This window comes from Patiria miniata, unplaced genomic scaffold (genome assembly GCF_015706575.1).
Source record: "Patiria miniata isolate m_02_andy unplaced genomic scaffold, ASM1570657v1 HiC_scaffold_20, whole genome shotgun sequence".
Classification (NCBI taxonomy): Eukaryota; Metazoa; Echinodermata; class Asteroidea; order Valvatida; family Asterinidae; genus Patiria; species Patiria miniata.
The window spans coordinates 6,896,614-6,911,813 of NW_024037059.1; the positions used below are offsets into that span (position 1 = coordinate 6,896,614).

General features: G+C 43.0%; 3 protein-coding genes across 3 annotated transcripts; all 3 read left to right on the forward strand.

The window, feature by feature from the left end:
- Positions 1 to 683: 683 nt before the first annotated feature.
- LOC119727150 (neuropeptides capa receptor-like) lies at positions 684 to 4,245 on the forward strand. Its single transcript, XM_038199014.1, has one exon. It carries the CDS (start codon positions 1,003 to 1,005, stop codon positions 2,110 to 2,112), a length of 1,110 nt encoding a protein of 369 aa, XP_038054942.1. The 5' UTR covers positions 684 to 1,002; the 3' UTR covers positions 2,113 to 4,245.
- Positions 4,246 to 9,258: 5,013 nt separating this feature from the next.
- On the forward strand, positions 9,259 to 10,380 carry LOC119727286 (growth hormone secretagogue receptor type 1-like). Its single transcript, XM_038199140.1, has one exon. It carries the CDS (start codon positions 9,259 to 9,261, stop codon positions 10,378 to 10,380), a length of 1,122 nt encoding a protein of 373 aa, XP_038055068.1.
- Positions 10,381 to 12,320: 1,940 nt separating this feature from the next.
- Positions 12,321 to 13,442, forward strand: LOC119727289 (delta-type opioid receptor-like). Its single transcript, XM_038199142.1, has one exon. The coding sequence runs from the start codon at positions 12,321 to 12,323 to the stop codon at positions 13,440 to 13,442; it is 1,122 nt and encodes a 373-aa protein (XP_038055070.1).
- The last annotated feature ends 1,758 nt before the right edge of the window (positions 13,443 to 15,200 follow it).

Consider the following 15,200-nt stretch of genomic DNA (forward strand, 5'->3'; position numbering starts at 1 on the left):
ATAGTATGATTTGGAGGCTATTGATGTAAATTTAGAGGCCAGACATTTCCTTGTCGTTTTCCATATACTTATACCTTATCCACGCTTGGAAACTTTAGTCGAAAGTTTATGAAGTGTTTGTATGTGTTATCATATCTGCTTAAAAAGCGTCACATGTGGTAATAAAATAAACAGAATTGTTCTTACTGTTTTCCCCCTTTCCGTTCCGATTTTCGATATTTTTGCTCGGGCGATATTTTCAAATGTTACTTTTATGAAGGTGAGTATTCAATTTCCCATCTTTGATTTGCCAATTTTGTCACCTTTTGTTATTACATAAAAGTAGTGGTGAAGAATACTGCTTTCGACCCTTCAATCAGTTTTGGATTCGAACAAACCAAATTTATACCATCCCCTTTCAAAGTGATCCCGGTGCGTTTCTTGTATCCGATTGCGTAATTAGTTTTTGTACAAACACTCGCATACTTCGATAACTTCATACCATTTCGATGGAAAACAATGTACAGTCTTATCATTTAGGAGTAGGATATGGCATCATAAAGTCACCAAACCAGCTCAATTTTACGATCGGGTTGCATTTGATTTGTCATCCATCAGTTACGTCATGGAGAGTCCAGTGGGCAATATGCCGACTGACGATGCATGGAATGCACGACTGGCTAGGAACACAGTACACCGGCACGGTCGGGCGACATCTCCGACGCGATCGAGCCAGGGTAGTTTGCACAAAGTGAGCTAACTTGTCATCACAGCTGCTTGTGCCGCGCTGCCGAGCACACACTCAAGTCACGGCCGAGTCAGAGAGTGCTTGTAGGATCGGCAGCGTGAGGTGGTGTGCATCAATCTAAGATGCACTGTCACTCCTATATAAAAACCCAGAACCTCTAAAGCGTACAAAACAGTTGTGATTCTGATGGCCGCATAATTATGATGCACCCTGGGCAGGGTTAAACACCGTGTATTTCAAAACCGACTTGTGTGAGTACTTTTAACTTTCAAAAGATGGATGCGACACCGTCCAGTTTAAGCTGCACGGGTGATGAGGAGTGGGACTACAGCAATCTCTCTGTGCCGTCTGGACTGCTCCATAATCCCACGGACACTGCTATAATAACCATCGTCAATCCCTGCATCTTAGCTCTCGGTCTGACCGGCAATCTGGCGTTCCTCTTCGTTATGGTCCGAGTATCTCGGATGTGGAATGTTACTAACATCTATCTCATCAACATGGCGGTGGCGGACACGGCCTTTCTGACAGTCGCCGTGTCGGAGAAACTGGCCAGCTACTACACCAGCCCGATCAAGGGGGACCGGTCGGCCTTTGGACCGGCCGGCTGCATCATCACATTCGTGCTGCTCGATCTCAGCTACTTTGCCTCCGTGTTTCTAGTGACTTTGGTCTCGCTGGAGAAGTTTTACGCCATCTGCCGGCCCGTAAAACACCGCATCATCGGCGGCAAGAAGCGCACGACTCGCCTAGTAGTCGGGGCCTGGCTCCTTGCCTTGGCATTCGCCTTGGCGTTGCTACCAGCCTGGGTAGTCTACGTCAAAATCTGCACCATTTGGCCGGCCACGGAGGAATACCGCGACTTTCCACGGTACATCGGGCAGTGCAATGCCATCACGGAATGGTACGACGAGTTCCACAACGGTTTTCAGACAGTGCCGTTTTTCCTTGCCCTGGTATCCAACCTAGTCTTCTACGTGAAGATCATCCAGCGATTGAGCACTCGGGTCAGCAGCGTCTCACCTGAACGAAGCGCCCGGAATGCCAAGCGCCAGAAAGTCCGTAACCAGGTTGCAGTCATGCTGATTGCTAACGGTGTGGCGTTCTTCGTGTGTCTTGCACCGTTCCAGCTTACGTCTTTCTCTCTGACCATCAGCGGTCTAACGGGGAATTATCTCCTCACTCCCGACCAGATCAACACGCTCGTGTGGGTAGCCCGTATCTTCACCTACATAAACCCCGTAATAAACCCCGTCATATACAACTTGACAAACAAAAGGTACAGAACTGCCTTCTATGAGGCATTCACTTGTCAGGCTTTAAGAAAGCGCCAAGATGAGACAACTGGAATCAACGAAGACACTGTATCTACATTTAACACTTAGAAGATGCTACCCCAAAATAACACAGAGATATAAAAATGTTATGCTCGTGTATTATGTAATTTTCTAATAAATCTGCAATTTTTTTCGCGAGTTTTTGTTTGCATGATTGAGAATCGTGCTTACTTCGTGATCAAAATTTGAACACAATGAAGTAAAAACCATGAGCTCACATTGTGACTTAAACCTACATTGCTTTAAAAGTTTAATCCTAGTAATGTTTTAACTACATAATTTAAATCAGTTTTACATCAGGTAGGCATAATACAGTTTACAAGCAATCTGGTAGCAGAACAAAATAGGGTCGTTAACACTGCACTTCCTATCAAAATAGATCAACAGTATAAAACTTTACTAAAATTAAGATGAAGGTACCTTCGTTTTTTAGTCTTTTTAAATTTCTTTCCTAAAAAAAAACCCAATTACGAGGCGCTTTTTGATTAAAAGAGTCACGCACTAAAACGTGAATGCGATGCTGAAAACTTGGGTCCTATACAAAAGGGGAACACATAAGACAATGCTAAAACTATTAAATTGATAAAGAGTTGCTGGAAGTCATTTTATGCATGTGGTCTACACAATGGGTGAGATTTAGCTCATTCATTGACGTAGCGGGGTAATCATATACGATAGCACTGCCCAGTCCACAAGTGACTGTCATGTACAAAGAGGACCCTAGGCTGGCCTTTTGGGATCATCAAATTTGATTTGCTAGAAAGAGTATACCATTATACTGGTGTTACGTCCGTTTACTGCTGGGCCAAAAAAAAAAAAAAGCTGTGCAAACAAGACGAAGGAATCGAAACGATTATCTGCACTTACTTCTGCGGAAATGTCAATCATAAAACTCAAGTTTTAATTAAAAATCTCATCATTGGCTCTAAGAAGCAGCACAGGGAAATCTCCAACACATCTTTTTATAAAATGTAAGTCGTAATATTATTGTCCCCCACGCATTTGCTTGCTTGCGGGTATCAGTTCTCTTTGAATTTCCAAGTCAGTTGACTCAAGAGCTAACTTGATAATCAAGATAAGTCTAAAGGCTCAGACCATGGGTACGAACGCGCGAACCCGAACCGAGGTTCGTGTCAATATTTCACCTTCGATTACTTAAATGAAATAGTAGACAGGGTTGGGAATGGAGAAACGAAAATTGACACTTGTGGGAACAATCGATGATTATTCAATTTGTGTGTTTCCAATAGGCAAGGGAGTGTAATCGCTGCGTGACTTTTGTCGATATTATAATCAGTTATATTTCAGTGTCGTTTAGACATTAGAATTTGTCATTTCTCCACATCCTGATGTATTACAACTGAAGTGTTGTGTTGTTTGCTATGTCAAATTATATTACACGTCAGTAAGTTGTATAAAATTATATAATCATTGTCTTTTTTAAATTCAAACATGTAATCATCGCATACATTGACTGTGTAATTATTGATCAAGATTGCCATGAACAATTTAAATTTTGACATTTGGAATTATGGCAGAATTTTATATGTATGCCGCATGTATCATTCACAACACTTTTGCTTAAGGCTTGCCGAAATATGGCTTGCCTAAATAAAAAAAAAATAGTTACCATGGCGATGCTATATTAGACGTACAGTGTATATGGTTCCTAAATATTTCTTCTCTACAATCCCTAAACGTTTTCATATGAAGGTTTATTGTTGATGTTGATGTTTATTGTTATTATTGGTGTTCAGTTGAATCATGTGCATCTTCTAATAAAATATAGTAATTTCGCGTGCACCGCAGCTGCAACACCACCACAGTACTTAAAACAATTAATACAAAAAAATAGTACACGGTAAATTGATAATGTTCCTGTCGAGAATACTGTATATAGCAAACTAGACACTGTAATTATGAGTATTTTTCAATTCATATTAAATGTGGCAGCAAGGGCGGATCCAGAACACAATTTTTGGGGGCCAAACAAATGTTGGTCCCCCAAAAAGTGGGACCGAAAAATGACGGCGCCGGGTTCGGGGCCAGGTTCAAAGGGCCCCGAAATGTTTGTTTGGTTCTAGGTGCTCTGTGGTGCGATCTGAGGCAATTTCTGACCACTTTAACCAATTATTTGTGAGGGAAAAAATGGTGGTGTACACAGTGCCTGCCTTTATTGCAACGTCACTTAAAACAAACAAAAATTGGGTTGGTTTGGGGGTTGGGGGGGGGGGTGGCCCCCGTTGGCCCCCCCCCCGATCTGCCCTTGTGTGGCAGAATGACGGTAAATTACCAATGCAAGTCATGTTTGTATATATTGTGTAGGCCTACACTGCTATACTAATTTCAATGAATTGTATATATTACAAAATAATAGTGAAAATGCCTGCATATATGTTTTCAAAAGGCTCCGATAGTATCTTTTTTTTCAGATTAGTTTCTACGGGGTTGTAAAACTTGTATCGTTTATAATGCGCTCTTTCAAGGAATCCCGACTCGTAGTAAAAATGAAGTTTCACTGTCTTGCAAATGTGTATATTGCAGCTGGTCTTTCAAACAGACCGTACAAAGTGCCCGTGGCAACCCCTCATTCAAGATGAACAAAGAGGGGCAAACCGAGCAAGCGGGCCGTTGCAAATTTGAAAAGGGGAAGGACTGGACCTCACTGGACCTCATCGGATGCTACCCTTTCATCTCCTTTCTTTATTCCTCTGTTTATTCATATTTCACAAATTGCAGTAAAGAGGGATTATCGATTTAAAAACAGTCATCTTTTACTCCTTAATTACTCAAAAAAAGAAAGAGACAGATAAGTGCTTATTATTACTCGTTTGTAAATGACCGTGTCCCCCAGGCCTCCCTCGGATCCAACCATGCATATGAGCCATGAGTCTCGGTCATGCATGGACCTCGGTTTACCAACAACTTCAATTTTGTAATTGTCCTGAGTAAGGAGGCACAGCGTCCCTAACCTGAAATTTGTTTCCGGCCGACCTCATTTTTCGCTTGTAATTTTAACTAAATTGCGTCTGTTCCTCGGCACTCGAAGCTGTCCATTAAACTCGACCCTGGCAGCTTTCTCTCCCTTACGGCATTTCTTCCATCGCGAAATTAAAGCCTTCCTTTCTATCCTGCCACAGTTGCACATCCTTGGCTCTTACCCTTTGCGGAGCAGCTAGGGAGATTAAAATCAAAACTCAAGTCCCCTAACCTTGCGCCCCTCTAAAACCTGCTCAAAATGTGTTTCGCAGGGCCGGAGTCATGAAAATATTTGCTGTCGCCCTGTGTTTCCCTCTATCATAAAACCATAAATCTGTATGTTCACATACCACAGTGAAATAAGATGCTAATATTGACTTTGCCTGCCGCGCAGATATAAAGTAAGGCGAATTTCATCTCAATGTTTTGATTGGGTTATTCTGGATGCCTGAACTCCCTGTTGTCAACATTCGTCAATACATCAGTAACACAACTGGCACAAGCGTGTAACAAATAATTTGAAAAAAAAATATCTATACATGTATATGCCAGAAGAAAGATTGAGATAAAATTAATCAAAATGAATCAAATCTTGCAGTGCATGTCACTGGGAGTGAGTGACATGTTCAAGTAACATGACATCGCCTTTTATGAAGACCACCCGTGGCTATATAAATAACAAAAAGGTAGGTTAGTAGAAAAATCGTTGCATATCCTGCAAACGTGCATAGGAAATCAAACGCTGTCCATTTAGTACGATCGCCTTTCATCATGGGAACGTCTTAGAGCATGCAGAGAGCAAACGGCCTATAGGCCTAACTCTTAAGGGGGATTTCTGCAGCCGTACATTTGACTTCATGAGTTGAAATACTGCTAGAGTTGGGGCGGAACAAAGCCTCTCCAACCCACCTCCCTTCACATAGGCCTACTGATTGTCGTCCCTACTCGGTTCCCCAACTGCCAAAAAAGATCCTCAAATTATGATGGATTGTTCACAATCATTTCATGCCGATCGAACCAAACGACCGAGACTTTCCATTACATCGGCCATCCATCATAATACGATTTATGCTATATTTTTATATAAGGGGAAAATTACTGCCGGTTCGGTTTAACAACGGAGTCTGCGACGAGATTACAGTCATAACAGAGCACAAGCGTACTGTTAATGGCTTTTTCTCCCATTGCGTGTGAGAAGGGAGATTATTTGAAGGAAATTTCCTGATGCTTTCAATGAAAGCATTTTGTTTTGTGTCTGCATCATGCCGATTAGCCCATTGACTACAAAGTGCATGTATGCATTTCACTCGAGCGGAAGCTGCTTTGCACGAGAGTGGCGAATTGTAAAAACGGGTTCCGAGCAGAAATGTTGATAGAAGGTTTGAGGAAACACTGTCATCCGTTTGTCTCTCAAGTCAGTATAAAGAGAGGCAGAAACAAGATTGTAGGTGGCTAGATATAAACACGTCAGACTTGCTTCTAAATTCACGTACACTCTTCGAGTGCTTCATATATAGTCGCGGAATATCAATCAATAATACCGACAAGCCAACATTCATAGAGCTAGAAGGTCCTACAGTGAACCTCGATCTTTCGAGGGTTCATTCCCAATGCCATTTTCCATTTCCCTGGAATTCATTACTCTTTGTGATGTCGTCATGAACAAGACAATTAAAATTATGGTTTTTCGAAGACGAATTATTTCGAGTATGGAACCGAGTATAGTCTAACTGAGTACATACGAGATCGGCAGAAAGCACCCTACCAGGACCGCGGTCCTTTATAGATAGCGAAGCTTTTGAAAATATTTTGCCGAACGGAAAATAGAAATTGTGACAATCTTCTTGAAAGACAAGCCTAGGCAAGCTGGTCCCAGACCAATTTGGTCTAGGTAGTCATCCGAGTCGAACTTTTGGGCCAAGGTAAGGCTTACTAAGCAAGTCTAAGTCACAAGTCACTGTCAGTTAGATACGTACAAAGAGGACACTAGGCTGATTTTTTAAACCACTTTTAAAATTGCCTTGCCGCAACTGACTCTCGAGCTTTCCAAAAGGATGACAGAGACATGCCCAATGTTTGACCAATATTTCAGTTGTGACCGATTGCGATATCTCCTCTAGGATAGTTCTTCCATTCTGCAACAGCAAGGTACAATGTATTTACTTTCTTGATGCTACATGATCCCATTGTTACTCTCTCAGACTCATATCTTGCAGCAATTTGCGTTTCAGCACGCGCATGACATGTTCAAATTTACCCGCAATCGCCAAATAGGCTTGGCGGATGTTGGATCATGATTTCGCTGTGTGATTGTGCTGAAGAGCCGAAGTCCAACTTTCAAACATCCCCACTTCTCAACTGTTTCCAGTTGCTAAGACACTGATTGCTTGTTGAAAAAAAATGTTTCAAGACAAATACAAAGCCGAGTGTCATCGTTTGAAACAGCAGCTGTCCAGCTGAAACAATACAAAACTTGGTTTCAGGAATGATTTGAAAATGGCTTATCAGCACTGTTTGTAGTAAACACCATTGATAAGGCGCCCAAAACAGGTGATTCATTATTAGCCTCAATATCTTTCACAATTTAAAAAAAAAATGATAACCAACAAGCTGGCTATAAACATAAAGTACCAATGAAAAAGCCGTAGGCATCAGTAAATCACGTATTTGCAATGAAAGGAATTACAACCCCGACCCTGCATTTGATTGAAAACTAATAAGAAGTATTGTGGCCGCGTTTCCGTACATAGATCAATCAGAAGGGTTAATTAAGCTGAGTAAAGTAGTCAAGCCGGCCCGTTGACCACCTCCCCTTCCCCACATGCAACTGTCCCTTGGGGAAAAGGGACGGTTGAAAACAAAACGGAGAAAAACGTCTTGCAGGGAACACTTGAGCCTAGGAGGAGTGGGCGAGTCAATGCTGAGGAACGGGGAGGGAGTCATGCTCCAACTTGAAGAGGTCTATCATGATGCCTGCATGCGAAATAAGTTCCATGCATCTCCCCTGCCGATGCCCAACCATCCAGGAATTCATTATACTACGGAAACTACTTCATTATGCGCCAATGAACGGAAGGATAAACTTGACCATTGCCCTCTACAAATTAAATTTACTGATTACCAGCTCAAAGTGATTTTGCGACTTCGGATCTCGTTGCAAAAACTTCAGGGAACTAATAAGTGCTGTAGATGGATTAATGGTTTGTAAATAAATGTTTCTTCAACCAAAATCGCCCGGGGCCCCGTGTACATGATGGTTCACTCGGGTGCTCGCTTGATGGCGCTCTACCATGTCCATACAGCAGGCGTATCACAGGGGCCTAAATACATTGACCTTTACAAGATAGCGTTTTTTTTGTGTCAGTTCTGTTAGTATACCAAGTCATGAATGATGTCCTTGCCGAGACTCATCAAGTTATGTGGCTGCCATTGAAATGTTGGATGCAAATAGTTATTGAATAATAAGTATGGTGAATGAATTTGATGAAGGTATATAGTTAAAATAATCGTGTTAGTATTACTATCAAGTACTTTTACATTTCGATTTATGCAAAGTAAATTGAAAATCGTATGAATACAAACCTAAATAGCATGGAGTAGGAATACATAATTCGAAGAAACATTAATCGGTTTATCAGACATAGTGCTTGCTTTGATGTCTGAACTATCAGTTGGATATTGTTTAATATAGGCTCAATGTCTCCCCAGAGAGGATTACAACTAATGGCGATAAGTATTATCTCTTTGGTAAGCTGATACACAGTGTATCATGGCAATGTGAAATTGTTTTGGGAGCAAACATGTGAACAGTGTGAGGTTGTGCCAAACGACTGTGTCATCGACCGCTGCCTGGGAACAGTATTGAACACTCTTCTTACATGTACATAATTGGCTGTCGTCTTCATCTCAGCTTTGGGTAGCAGTGATATGACATTAACACACACCGGTAATTGGCAGGAATTACACGACTGGACACTGTTGATGAGTTTGCACAGCACTTGACTAAAGGAGTCTGATAGGTGTTCATCGTTAGCGCGGTGCAAGTTTAACTGTCACTTTTTTGGACTGGCAGTGGTTGCTATATAGCGTGGAACATGGGATGCGCTTTCGCGTTAAAGGAGTGCACAATAAGTTGCTACCCCAAAGGTGAACCATTTTGAACTACGTTTTTCAAACGGAGCTTAGATTTTGCCGAGACTGCTTGGATCATTCAGCATGGGTACTGCCGTGAGCAACATTGCCGAGTCTTGTACGCCAAACACCACGCTGGACCTGTCGTTTGACGAAGCTTTTGCCGAGGAGCTTTCCTACACCAACGCCGATCGAATCATTATCACAATAGTGAACCCATGCATTCTTGCCGTGGGTCTACTCGGCAATCTAGCCTTCCTCTTCATGATGGTGCGTGTACGCCGCATGTGGACCGTCACCAACATCTACCTGACCAACCTGGCCATTGCCGACACCTCTTTCCTGGTCATCGCGGTGTCGGAGAAGATTGCCCGGTACCGTGCCAGCCCCGTGTCAGGTGATCAAGCCATCATGGGTCCCGGTGGCTGCATCAGTGTCTATGTCCTCTTAGACGTGGCGTACAGTGTCGGGCTCTGCCTGGTGACTCTAGTAACTGTGGAGAAGTACTATGCCATCTGTAGACCAATCCAACACCGCTTGGTCGGCGGCATGAAGCGCACTAAGAGATTGGTGCTGGTTGTCTGGGTAATCGCTTGGGTCTTCGGTCTGACCCTACTTCCCTGTTGGTCAAATTTCGTGGGCTTCTGTACAACCTGGCCAGAAACCGAGGCATTCTCTAACCATCCGCAAGTCATTGGATTCTGCCAACCCGAAGCTGCTTGGCTGATTGATGTCCACAACGGTGTCCAGACGGTGCCTTTCTTTGTCTGTCTGATCGTCAACGCCGTGCTTTACATCCTCATCATCAAACGCCTCAACACCCGCGTCGGGGTGGTGAATGACGACCACTCTACCGGGCAACAGAGGAAGAATCTCCGGCAGAAAGTGCGCAACCAGGTGGCACGAATGCTGATCGTCAACGGTGTTCTCTACTTCACACTGATGGCCCCTTTCCAGTGCACCTCCTTTGCATTCGTCATCAGCAACTCGACCGGGAATTACGTCTTGGAACCGGAACAGGTCACAAAGCTTCAGTGGGTGAATCGCACCTTGTTTTACCTGAACCCGGCCATAAACCCGTACATTTACTTTATCACAAACCCCAAATACCGCCAGGCTTACGTGCAGGCTTTCACCTTTCGCCGCCCAAAACGTCGGGCTCGCTCTGCCACCGTGATGGATGAAATGTCAACTTACATCCCGTAACTCCGATTTTTTTTTCTCGATAGTTTAAAATAAAAAATAACTGCCGCTAAAAGATATTTCAAAACGGTTCAATTCTCATTGTCCTTACCATTTAGAATGATGATCAAAGGACTGTACTCGATGATAGAGCTGCGATTGCAAAACTGAATTGAAATTTCGAAGTTGATCTGTGTAAGAACTAACCTACTTGAAGTCTGTTGTATATTTCTTAAATGAAAAGTAGCGGTATTCCTCATGACGTACCCATAGCTACTGTAACAAACTATTTCGGTGTTCTTATTATAAGCTCTTTTTGTACTCTCTGTCAGTAGATACATGTAGTTATACGTCGTTACGGACGTTTTTATAAACTCTAAGGCGACAATACGTCCTAATCTAGTGACAATACAAGAATATAAACTTCCCGTTTTTTTTCCCGAAGAAACGTGCGATTGTAGAGCTATCCACGGTTATCTATGGTAATACACGTCCGTAAACTGACACATGTTTCACCCTTTTTAGAAAAGGTGGTTATGATCTTACAGCTTGTCGCCAAGATGTCTTACCTCTGTTTTGGTGTTGCGGTAACTTGTTTAGATTCACTGTGTATGTTAATTAATCTGCACAACATTAACCACGTGATAATCACGCACTACTTAGCAACAGAATCAATAAAGATTTTCAATTACTGTTTCAAGATCAACAAGTGCATTGTATCGCATTCATGGGCAAGACACCCGCCCAGTCGCACCAGCGTGCACATGGCAGATTCAGCCTCAAGAGCCATTGGAAAATCTATCAAATTCTAATTGTGTGAGGAACCTACAGGGACTCCTTGGTAACATACGTTTGTCCAAGCCCAAGACAGGGGATGGTATAATCACAGAAGCAATCATATATGCAATGTGTAGAGAAAGTATAACGAATAAAAACACAAGCAAGAAGCTTGACAGACCCAGTGACCCTCATCCTCCACCAAATTACCACTGCACCCAAACTTACACTTATGATACTTTCCCATAACAATCTTTCTCCGCACCCACTCAAGCCATTACAACACCCACTACAAACTCAATCCATTTACCGACGATCCCCCTATAGTCATCAGGCAAAACTACGCCACAATTATTACATTAGCTCTTCAACCCCCCATGCAGGAACTGCATCTTGACCTTTCAAACGCCATGGCAAGCGTGCCTTTTTGACATCGATGTGATTTCATCACACGGGACCCGTGTACTCAGCGCTCGTGTGAAACAGGCTTCAGGCCACCCTAAACGAGTTTCACTGTACCACACCCCGCGCACAACTCGGCCACATTCCCCATACCATCGTCAACCCTCAACCAAATGATTTCATACCTATCACAGCCAAACTCCAATGAGAGCATGAGTCCGTGAACAAAATGCGCCCCCATTTGTTCGAGCAATTTGATGGATTCAAGGGACAAAGGTCGTAGGTTGAAGTTTGTACCCCCCCCCCTCCCCACAACACCTGCATTTAGCTGATTTGGTGTCCAAACAATATCGGTTTAATATCACCCAGCAACTATCATTTTACAGGGATTAAAATTTATATCAATTTGGGTAGTAATCTTTTGCTCCTCATGGTCACTCATTGGTATCAGTGCCACTGATTAAGCCCATGTTATTTCAAGTAGCACACCGGCCCTAATCAAATCTGAGATAATTCGCACTCAAATATGTACCTGGTACAGAAGAAACGGTTGTGGCAACATGACGTTACCCATTGTTTCCAAAACAACATTTTACTTGTGGACTTTGATTTTGCGTCTCTTTCTGACGTGAACTGTGACGAATTACACCCAAAGGTGCCATAGATTTGTAATTTATGGTTCTCAAAATGGGTTAAAGGATCGGTTGTTCTCTGCGCTGTCGCCCTCAAGGAACACAATGCACCAAGATTGAACCAAAACGAGAGGCACTATACCTGATAGCAACATGGCGAGAGAACTCTATACGCCTGACACTATTGTTAACCTAACCAGTGAGTCCGATGCCTTACTGTACACTTATAGTTACACGGAGACCGTGGTTCTGACCGTGATCAATCCCTTAATTCTCATCGTCGGTCTCTTTGGTAACTTTGCCTTCCACTTCATGATCGTTCGGGTCCGTCGCATGTGGACGGATATTAACATCTACCTGGCCAGTCTCTCCGTCACTGCTGTGGTGCTGCTAGTCGTGCGGGTATCTTCCAGCCTCGCCCGGTACAAGGCCAGTCCTGTGCCCGGCGACTCCATCTCATTCGGCCCCGCTGGATGTACTGCCGTCTTCCTTTTGATTGACATATGTGACTGGGCTTCCTTCGCCTTTGCCGCCACTGTCATGAACGTCCTGTACCTCGCCACTTGTCGGCCTCACCTGTTTCGGCGTCTCCGGGGCAAGAAACGCGCCGGTATAACCACAGCGTGTGTTTGGATCGTATCCATCGGAATCGGTCTGTGTTTCTTACCAGCATGGTGGGATTTCGTCTGGTACGGCCTGATGTGGCCGGATCAGGAGCGGTACCAGGACTACCCGGAGCTTATCGGGGTCTGTTCAACCTCCGTAGATTGGCTCATCATAACTCACGACCTTATACAGTCTACCATGTTCTTCATTTCTGCAGTCGCCAGCTTCGTCATCTTCTTGGTCATCCTCATAACCCTCCGTAAGCAGTTCCAGTCTGTCGGACCTTCGCCAGGTGCCGATGCCGGTTACCGACAGAGGGCAACGACACAGACTACCAAGCGCCGTAAGGATCGCAGCCGCGTGGCACGAATGATTGCTATGACTACCCTAGCCTTCTTCGTTCTGCCAATGCCGTACGAGTGCACGGTATTCGCCCGATCCATCGTCAAGCTCACCGGCAACAGTGTCCTCAATGATGAACAATACAAAGATTTACTGTTTGCCTCGACTACGCTGATGAACGTTACACCGGCCATCTGCCCATACATCTATGTGCTGTCCAACCCCGGCTACCGCAGTGCATTGGTGGAGGCTTTTACGAAGAAGTGTGGAAGTAGAAACAGTCGTTTCGTCGTGCGAGGCGGCGAGATGTCAACTCTTGCTAAGTGAAGTTAGGAACCAGTTTATACATATTAAAATTCATGTTAGCATGAACGGACTTTTTACGGAAAGCACCCTTATGTCTTATGCGCGGTTTAAGCCCCTTTCACAAACTATCCAATACCGTAGTTGATATCGCTTTAGGATGGTCTACCTTAATCTGAAGCCTGTTAAACGCATGAGTTGGAGGCTCTCGGTTAAGTTAGCATTTAATATTAAAAAAATTCCCGTATCCGTTTTCATGGAACAGATTAGGACGTCGCTTTATTATAGTTCTCATATCGATTTGCCTCTGAAGTATGGTCGGTCTGCCTGCAGAAGAAACTGCATGCCGAAGTATAGATGGCTAAATTAAATTATTCTTAGTGTGTATTGTCTATAGATTGGTTTATTGCAGTTTGTGTAAACTTTTTCCGTTAGGTTTAAAACGTTTATCTTTCGAATTCACTGTTTCTTATTCATATTCGTCCATCAACTTCGATTTAGTTCACTTCCAATGTTTAATTTCGTCTCTTGTCAGACAATTTCAAATTCAGCTAAGCAAATTCAAACAATGAGCACACGTTTTCGTCCCGGAGTATTTGATTTCGTCTCGTCCACGCCAAACCTTGTTATCCAGATAATTCGTGACTATTGATTTATGTAAGACGGATTCGATATCTGAATGCTGCCATTCGGCAACAGCTTAGACGAATGTTATCTACAATAACGAATATTCTCGACCCGGTGACTAACGAGGGTGACCAAACTTTGAAAATCCCTCAATTTGTTTTGTTTAAAGTTTGAAATTTATCTCGGCTAAAATTGAATGTTAGAGTTGGTGAATTTGAATGAAAGTTAATGTTTTAAAATAGCCGGGAAACCTATATTACCTGCATGCAGCCCCCTGTAAAGGTAAACTGTAAGAGGAAACACTCTCACATCTTCTGGGATAGCACTGGTTCCTTTACGCCGTATACTTCACGTAAAAACGTTCGTTTCAATTTTGCATACAAACAATTACAGAGTCCCATACTCTTGTATTTATCATTATACGTACAGTATTCATAACGTCTTCAGGGGCCACCATGGTGTGCAGTAAAAGTCGTCCCTAGAGGTACAGATAAAGACAAAAGCGTGCATCTTCAAGAGTTCTTAATGGTCCCCCTCGAAGCAAACATGCAGAGTTGTCCATTCGGTAGAGGCGTGGCCGCCCTATAGAGGTACTGATGACGACAAAGACATGCGAAATATCTCTTGGGGCATTTCGCCTGTAGAAATACCGATGACAACACAATCATGCATCTTAGGATCTTTGTTTATGACTAGCTTTATAGTGGCGAACATTCGTTTAATAGTGCAATAGAGGTACTTATGGCAAGAAAAACATACACACTTCCACTTCCTCACAAGAGCAACAGTGGTCGCTAAAAGAGGTACATGAACCTCTACAAGGCGCCCACCATTATTGCAGAAATGGTCACCCTAGATGCATGACGAAGAAACTTACATATTCATGGCATCTATATTTATTACATTTCTTTAACAAGGGTATGCCAAAACAGTTCAAAATTGGTTGCCATTGCGGCCCTGCATACATACAATATAAATGACTACAAACATGTAAACAAATACAATACATATACAATACAATACAATGAAATAAAAGCATATTGTATTAATGTATATTAATGTTAAGCAACTAAATACAATGCATTTTTAAACTATTTTAATATTATAACTACATACATGTATATAGGACAACCACTGGGGCATATTATGAGGGTC

What these genes read in the sequence shown, in the direction of transcription:
- LOC119727150 (XM_038199014.1), top strand. Translation starts at nt 1,003, where the DNA reads ATGGATGCGACACCGTCCAGTTTAAGCTGCACGGGTGATGAGGAGTGG.
- LOC119727286 (XM_038199140.1), top strand. Translation starts at nt 9,259, where the DNA reads ATGGGTACTGCCGTGAGCAACATTGCCGAGTCTTGTACGCCAAACACC.
- LOC119727289 (XM_038199142.1), top strand. Translation starts at nt 12,321, where the DNA reads ATGGCGAGAGAACTCTATACGCCTGACACTATTGTTAACCTAACCAGT.